The sequence below is a fragment of the Olea europaea genome, chromosome 8, assembly GCF_002742605.1.
Source record: "Olea europaea var. sylvestris chromosome 8, O_europaea_v1, whole genome shotgun sequence".
Taxonomy (NCBI): Eukaryota; Viridiplantae; Streptophyta; class Magnoliopsida; order Lamiales; family Oleaceae; genus Olea; species Olea europaea.
The window spans coordinates 5,251,865-5,260,762 of record NC_036244.1 but is presented as its reverse complement, the minus strand read 5'-3'; the positions used below and the strand labels follow the sequence as shown (position 1 = coordinate 5,260,762).

The 8,898-nt window shown below is 33.9% G+C and overlaps 1 protein-coding gene across 2 annotated transcripts; it reads left to right on the top strand.

The window, feature by feature from the left end:
• The first annotated feature begins 3,186 nt into the window (after positions 1 to 3,186).
• LOC111398622 (pentatricopeptide repeat-containing protein At5g42310, chloroplastic) lies at positions 3,187 to 8,634 on the top strand. Of its 2 annotated transcripts, XM_023025617.1 has the most exons (6): positions 3,187 to 5,006; positions 5,360 to 5,512; positions 5,613 to 5,684; positions 7,437 to 7,631; positions 7,862 to 7,984; positions 8,341 to 8,634. In XM_023025617.1, the coding sequence occupies exons 1-4, from the start codon at positions 3,243 to 3,245 to the stop codon at positions 7,545 to 7,547; spliced, it is 2,100 nt and encodes a 699-aa protein (XP_022881385.1). In that variant the 5' UTR covers positions 3,187 to 3,242; the 3' UTR covers positions 7,548 to 7,631; positions 7,862 to 7,984; positions 8,341 to 8,634. The 2 variants fall into 2 exon arrangements, with proteins under 2 accessions (XP_022881385.1, XP_022881384.1); XM_023025616.1 differs by lacking the exon at positions 8,341 to 8,634 and having other exon boundaries at positions 7,862 to 8,162.
• The last annotated feature ends 264 nt before the right edge of the window (positions 8,635 to 8,898 follow it).

Genomic DNA, 8,898 nt, shown 5'->3' with positions numbered 1-8,898 from the left:
ACCCACCCCAAATCCAACCCCATCCACATTTTTCAATCGTAGAAATAAAGCTTCATCCCCTTTGATGTATTTAAAAGAATACCCAGAAAGAAGTTAGCAAAAAGACAAGCTTCATCTGAATGCCGGTTTGAGCTTAATGGATTGGGGGATTTTCACCGTTAACACTTCTTACCTTGGGCATTATGGGTGTGTTGGAGAAGGGATAGTTCTTCTATAAGAACTCGAGAGTGTTTTGGTTTTAGAAACAATATTTCTTGAAATTGAATTGGTAGGTTTATTGTTGGTAATAAGAAAAGAGTCAAAAAAGAAGCAGAAGGATAAAAAGAACCAAAGAATCCATTTGAAATTTGTGTTGCAAAAATTACTCTTGTTTGCATTTCTGTATGTACAGAATTTTCCTTCACGGAATCTGGCCAGAATCCTCAAGGTGCGTGGGCCCCATGTGTGATATAAAATGCCAAAAAATAATCTTCCACCCCACCAATGTGTCTTTTCTGCAAAACATCTGCGATAAAAAATTTTGTAAGTGTAGTGTAATTCTTTTTGTAATGCCTTGTGTTATTTTGCAAAAGCCTCGTTTTCACATAGAACCCTTTAATGTCTATCCCTTCCTCTCTCTCTCTTAAAAACTCTCAAGAGATCGAGAGAGGTAGGAATGGAGAAGTGGTTGAGACGGGATTTTTTGTATTTATGATAGATATTTGGAAGCCGCTCATTCCGAAAATATGACCCACTCCACCTGAGTTAGGGAAATCGGGAGGTTGAGGAGCGATTAGACCATCTCAGCCCCCCTCCTTCTCGACAAATTCGTTGTCACAAGAAATGATTTTGCTGATGGGTTTCTTGGTTTGTTGTGGCGTTGGGGGTAGATTTGGAGTGGGTTAGGGAAGCAGAAGACTAACTTTATTTTTTGATTTTTTATTTTAATACAGAGTTACCATTTCGCTTCTTTAAAAATTGTTAAAATATTGTCAAAATCATTTTTTTGGTCAATTGACGGAATTTTGGATGAAAACCCTGAAAAAGAGCCTTACATGCAATGTTTGGAAAATGTTATGGGTGACGACTGCAACAAATCAAAGATTTGATGAAAATCTGCTAGTATTTCGAAGATTTGGAGCTTCTGCTGCAGTCATCCTAATCTTATATTATACAAGCATATTTCGAAAATTTAGGTTTGAATTTGAACTACAGGACTCTGGAAACAAATTTGGAAGAGTGAATCTGTTATGGAATGTCTCCATTGAGTAGAAAGAAAGTCAAACTTTCAAATTTTTTTGTTAATAATTACAAGTAAACATGCTTTATTCAAAAATTATAATCTATAATATATTAAAGTATCACAAAATAATTTTTTGAACAAATTTTACTCCCTACAAATTAGTTATTTCAATAATACCTTATTTTTCATTTTTCGATACATAATAAATACTATATAATTATTGTTATTTATGAAATTCGTGTTACTAATTCTCAATTAATAATATTCACATTAATCTAAATTCAATAAATTTTTACTTGATAAATCTTAAATTATATGAATTTAGAGTTTTTATAAATGAATTTATTCATATTTATGTGTCTAAAAATTTTAATGGATGTTTAAATTTATGTATAAACTATTAATTCTTATGTATCAAATATAATATAAAAAAATTACTCATTTATAATATTTAATCATTACAAAAAATTTGAATCATAGAAATTAAGTTTAAATGTACAATTTCATTCTCTTAAATTTCTATGCTAAATTTTATTTTCTTTAATTCGTTTAAGACTCATTAAATCTTCAAACAAATTGGTATCAAATATTACTTTTACATAACTTATAAAGTTATTAAGAATAACATACGATGCACGTTCAACTTTGGCTAATAATAAGAAAAAGTGAATATCGTTCAATAAAATTTAACAATTGTTAATTCAAGAGAATGCGGAGCGAAATCACAGTAACCAATTCAATCAAGATTCATGAAGCTCCACGTAAGACTAGGAGAACGTTTGTTGGATTATAATTATTTAACTAGATGTCAGGTTGTTTTCAAAAAGTTTACGAATTTGAGGAGCTAATGACACAATTTTAGCTCTGTTTGATAGAGATTAAAATCATATTTTTAATAAATTTTAATAAAAATTAATGAAATGTATAGTTAAACAGTTGTAAAATCCATAGAATTTGTGGTTAAAATCGCTCGTTGACTTTGAATTAAAATAAAAATTTAATTAAGGGAATTACTAAATTGGGAAAAAAAATAATTTTTCATCAAGATAAATATTTAGGATAAATATCAACCAATGTCCTTAACTTTTCGTTTTATTTGTAAATCCATCATAACCTTTTTTTCTAGACAGTGGCGAATTCAACCTTTGGAAAATTAGCACCATCCATCCAAATTGGCACCGTTCATTCAAATGAGTACTTACTCACACATTTGCTGGTCGAACGGGTTGATTAATGGAAAAATGATGAAACTCATTCATTTGAACTTATGACACTAATTTTTCAAAGGTTGGACGCAATTTTCTAAAAATAGAGGTTGACACGGTGAGTTACAAATGAAATTAAATTAATTTTGTTCCTCTTAAATTTTCAACTAGTTGAATACCTGCCACATGTCCACGTCGTTGTTTGTGTAATGTATACAACAACTATTTTAAGGCAATGGTTTCACAAAAGGGAAAAAAATTTGCAAAAAAGAAAATGTTAAGAGTTAAATTTGAGTATTGCGAGCGGGAATTGTGATAACAAATCCGATGAATTCGAGTTGGTAGAATTTAAGAGAGTGGAATAACAAGATCAAGGCGAGGGAAGGGAAGGGAAGATGACTTGAGTATGTTAGGCAAAAAATTATATCTTATAAGTTGATGATCCACAAATTATGTGGTGCAAAATCCACACAACTTCTTATATGATAGATAAGTTGAAAATTCCTTAAATGATCTATTTCATAAGCTGCGGAATCCACACTAATAAAGTGAATTTTGGATAACACAATTTGTGGATCCAGCTTATAAGCTCGCACTTGCTTTTGCCAAACATGGTAGAAGAAAATAATTTTGATCTATGTTTTGATAAATAAGGTTAATTAAAAAAAAAATGTACAAGAAAGGGCTTCCTTTTTCTTTTTTTTTAATCGTACACCCTAACTTAGGCTCTTAATTAAATTCCTTTTGAATTTTCCTAAAATTAAAAACTAAAGATAATAGAGAACTGTCTTGCTCCGTCGTCTCTCCGCCAGAAAATGAACGCGTTAAAACTTCCTCCGTCACTCTATCTCCGCTTCCCTCCACCACACTTCCCTCTGCCGCCGTTCTTCCGCCGCCACCAGCACCATCTTCTTCTCCTTCATACTCCACTCGTTTCCAGTCATTCTTCCGCCTCTTCCACCACCGCACAACAACTGAATTTCACCAAACAAGAATATGAAGAATTAGAGGACGACCCATACGACGTCGCTTCCCTCCCAAACTCTCACTACGACTTCACTCCCCTCCTCACCTTCCTCTCATCCTCCCAGCATATCCCTACCTCTGAGCCCGACCCGCCAACCCGACTCGACACGGCGGAGCTCCAACTCGTGGAGTCATACCGAGCCGTTCCGGCCCCTCTGTGGCATTCCCTCATAAAATCCCTATCCTTATCCTCTTCTTCAATATCTGCCGCGTACTCTTTAGTCACCTGGCTTCAAAAACACAATCTTTGCTTTTCATATGAACTTCTGTACTCCATTCTCATCCACGCGCTCGGACGCTCCGAGAAGCTCTACGAAGCTTTTCTTTTTTCACAGCGTCAGACACTAACCCCATTGACATATAACGCGCTGATTGGGGCTTGCGCGCGCAATGGTGATCTGGAAAAGGCCTTGAATTTGATGCTAAAAATGAGGGGTGATGGTTACCAGTCTGATTTTGTGAACTATAGTTTGATTGTTCAGTCACTTATAAGGAATAATTCTGTAGATGCAGTGATAATGGAGAAATTGTATAATGAAATGGAGGCTGATATGATTGAGTTAGATGGGCAGTTGTTAAACGATATAATTGTGGGGTTTGCTAAGGCTGGGGATATAAGCCGCGCATTATACTTTTTGGGAGCGATTCAAGGGAAAGGGTTGAGTCCAAAGACAAGTACACTTGTGACGGTGGTGAATGAGTTAGGGAATATGGGAAGGACTGAGGAGGCTGAGGCAGTTTTTGAAGAATTGAAGGAGGGCGGTTTAAAACCTAGATCAAGAGCTTATAACGCGCTTTTGAGAGGGTACGTGAAGGTTGGTGCTTTAAAGGATGCAGAATATGTTGTGTCAGAGATGGAGGAGACAGGGGTTTTGCCCAATGAGCAAACGTATAGTTTGCTTATTGATGCATATTCAAATGCCGGGAGGTGGGAGAGTGCTAGGATTGTGTTGAAGGAGATGGAATTGAATGATGTGAAGCCGAATTCTTATGTTTTTAGCAGGATCTTAGCAAGTTATAGGGATAGGGGAGAGTGGCAGAGATCATTTCAGGTCCTCAAGGAGATGAAGAATTGCAGGGTAAATCCTGATAGGCAGTTTTACAATGTGATGATTGATACATTTGGGAAGTATAATTGTATTGATCATATGATGGCTACATTTGAGAGGATGAAAGTGGAAGGGATTGAACCAGATACTGTGACGTGGAATACGCTTATAGATTGCCATTGCAAACAAGGGCACCATAATCGGGCGGAGGAATTGTTTGAGGAAATGCAGGAAAGTGGTTGTTTGCCTTGCACCACGACATACAATATAATGATAAATTCTTTTGGAGAGCAACAGCGGTGGAATGATGTGAAGGAATTGTTGGGAAAGATGCGGAGTCAGGGACTATTACCCAATGTTGTCACTTACACGACTCTCATTAATATATATGGAAAGTCTGGGAGATTTAGTGATGCAATTGAGTGCCTGGAGGTGATGAAATCTGCCGGGTTGAAACCATCCTCCACCATGTATAATGCACTAATTAATGCCTATGCACAGAGGGTATGTGCTCTGTACTTGAGTTTATTTTTGCTTAATGTCTCTGTGAAAATGATGATAGAGGATGTTTGGCTAAGCTGAAAAGTTACTTAAAAAGAGACATCTTGAAAAAGTTACTTCTTAAGTAACTTGCAGCTTAGCCTTGAAAAAGTTACTTCCTAAGTAACTTGCAGCTTAGCCAAACTTGCTGTTACTAACTATTCTTGTTTTTTCCAATACCATGATATGGATTTGTTGTTGAATATGTATCTGATATTAACCTGATATGATTGTTGACAGGGATTATCATATTATACCATGATATGGATTTGTTGTTGAATATGCATCTGATGTTAGCCTGATATGATTGTTGACAGGGATTATCAGAGCAAGCAGTAAATGCATTTAGAGTGATGAGAGGAGATGGTCTTAAACCTAGCTTATTAGCTCTCAATTCATTGATCAATGCATTCGGCGAGGACAGGAGGGATGCTGAAGCCTTTGCTGTGTTGGAGTACATGAACGAAAATGTGAGTGAAGTGAATATGTTAAGTTTATTTCTTTAATTTTGGGTATTTAAATGCTTTTCTTACTGTCCGGTTGGATGCTAATGTTATCCTGTGACCCCAGGACCTGAAGCCAGATGTTGTTACCTACACCACACTCATGAAAGCATTAATTCGAGTTGAGAAGTTTGAGAAGGTACATTTAATTTCTGGCACTCTCTATATCATAAGTATATTTATTTTTTGTGTTCTAGAAGACATGAACTTTAAGCTACATGATAATATATTTTTGTGAAAAGTCCCTTTCAATCTTATATTTCCTCGTTAATCATCTTTAGCTCATTTCGGGTTCTGCGATCAGTTCAGTTCTTCTTCTTTATTAGTTTCATAACTTCTGAAAGATAAATCAAGGCATGAGTAATGGGCACATATTCTGACTTCTAAGAACCTAATAAGACAGCTCAAGGAACATTGGTCCGAGATTCATCACGAACCACTACTAGCATGTTTGGCTATAGATTAAATTATGATTTAAGCTGGTCAAAAATACTTATTATATATTCCGTAGGCTTCACAACTTACTATCCACAATTATCCACATATTCTGTGGGACCCACAACTTATAAGCACTATAAACAATATCAGTCAACGCAAAACACTCAGCAAATATGGCAAGATATGTAACCATTACTTTTTAAATCTTGCCTTTTCGCTTATCCAGGATGTCGTGCATAGTTATGTAACTTATGTTAGGCATTGACATCATATCGTGCCCATAAAAGATACTGTAGAAGACTCTTTAGCCTTTGTTCGAGTTTTATATTTATTTTTTTTGCTAAAAGTTCATTTTCAAGTCAAACATTAATTTTAATAACATGTTTCGTAGGATCCACGAGTAGTATCCATTTATCCTTCATTCATTTCTATCAACTTATAATTTTAGCAGGAAAAAAAATGAAACCCAAGCAACACTTAATATTTTATTAATCACAGGAGATGGAAAAATATTAATTAATATAGCTATCAGATAAACTTTCCAAATACTTTAATGCGCCAAGAAATTTTCTTTATGAGTTTCAAGTTTTATAGCCTTATTTGATTTTGAGCCCGATATTTATACTTTCACTTGTAATCATTCTCATGAAAAACGAGGAGACCATAGGATATTGTTGACCAAGAAAAGATCTTTCCTGTCACTATGCTATAGATGGTTCTTAAGGAAAAAAAAAAATGCTAAACTAACTTGGAAAAGCTTCAAAAATCTTTTTGAACTCAATGAGTTAGAGCTTCTCATGATTGTTTCTATGTTTTAGAAGAACTTGATGCAAATAAATAACAAAATTATGATTTTAATGTATTTTAACATAACATCCAATGCACGTGTAAATCCATTTAGGACTTATTTGTCAATCATCATCTCTGTCTTCGTTTATCTTCAGCCTTATCTCTAAGTCCAAGTTATTTTTGGAATAATTAGCTTTTTGCCCTCCTGGAATTTCCTATCCACATACAACAATTAGGTACTTCAAGCAATGCTCAATTACTTGTAAACTGCTGTATTTTCCTTAGGATATTATATATTTGCATAATTCATAGCATGATTATATGTATTGATTAGATTTTAAACATCAAAACATATTTCCCCCATTGTAATAAATAACAATACAAAAAGACTTCTCTCGAAATTGTAGTTAGTAGGTGATATATATATTAATTTCAGACATGAACTTTTATCGATCACTAAGATCATCTTGGTATCAAATATTAAATACTAGAGCGTGAGTTTGTGTGTGCCGTGTCTTCAGCTTATCATCTACACATCACATAATTCTAGTTGGCATCATGATATAAGACAAGATTTCTTGGAAAAAGTTGTGAATTATGTAGTATTAGCTGATTTATTATTGTTCCATACTTTCATCTAACTTAGCCATCCTGCACGTTCTAGGTTCCTGGTGTTTATGAAGAAATGCTTCTTTCTGGATGCACTCCGGATAGAAAAGCAAGAGCAATGTTAAGATCTGCTCTCAGATACATGATGTCAACACTGCAATCGTAGTTGTTTCGTGTTTAGTCGTCTGGCCAAATCAAACTGCGGGATTAATGGCATATTGGCATATATCACTTGAATACTTTACATGAGGTTAGTTATTTGATCCGTGATCAACTATGACAGGACTGGACTACCTTAATCTTTCCTATTAAACATGCCATAAAGGGTTTTCAGCTTCTGAAGCAATAATAATTGACTTGGACTTATTGAGCGTGAAAGGGATTGCATTCTATTTTCATTATGAAGTAAATCATCACTTTGGGGAATAACTGCTGCCTTTTTTACATACATATTTAAATTCATTTGATTCCTATATGCAGGTTTGTTCGTAATTTATGATTTATATTCTACTTCAACTGTGATATAAAACGAAATCCAAGACATTTGATTCTAGAAGTTGGGGAATGAAGCCAAAATGAGTTCTCATCTTCACCAAAAGAAAGGTTCAGTCTGCCTGTATATGTACAAATATCTGAATTTTAATATAATTTTCACTGTATTTTCTGAGAAATATATCAAGATCTTGTTGATTTATGTTAATTTTGTTGTACTCGTGACATTTTCTGTAGCGGGATGTTTAATACAATTGAATATAAAGAGCAGATTGTGATAGTTCTGACTTTTTTTAGTTGACACTTCTTGTCTGTCGTTTCAAAGAGTCAAAGTTGGAAAGTTTTTATCTTGCCCGTTGGGGATAGGAGATTATTTCTAATTTTATTTTATTTTATTTTAATTATTTATTTATTTATTTAATTATTTATTTTTTTGGTTAATGGTATTGGCATTTTGTGAATCACAGATTTTGGAAGTGTTTCAGGAATTGTTGTGCGTGTCAGCAAATTACCATTTTTGGATGAAACTGCTGCATTTTGCTTATATTTTGAACATGAAGACATCAAAGAGACCAAGAATCCCATGTAAGAAATCTTGAAAAGGAGAAGAATCTACGACAATAGCACTCTCATGCAATTCCCTATTTTGCGTATACAGATTAGACTGTCATCTAACCTCAATAAAATAAACTAAAGGGAAATTAGGCCTACTACCCTTAGAAAATAAAATATTAGATTAATACCCTCAAAAATGATTAGAACTACAAATTTAAATATTAATTATATCCAAATTAATTGTCACTTTTTTGAGTTTTTGTCACTTCCTTAACTTCTTAAAAAAGTAACAACATATGTTACTTTTTTTTTTTTTTATAAAAAGTGACATTTATATTTTAATAAAGGTTGTTATTTGTACATTCTATTTGGACAACAATTGCAATCATTTTGTCATATTTATATTTGTTATCTTGTTTCCGTTTTCCTCCAAAACATATGAAGATGTTAGGGTGTGTTTGATACATCCA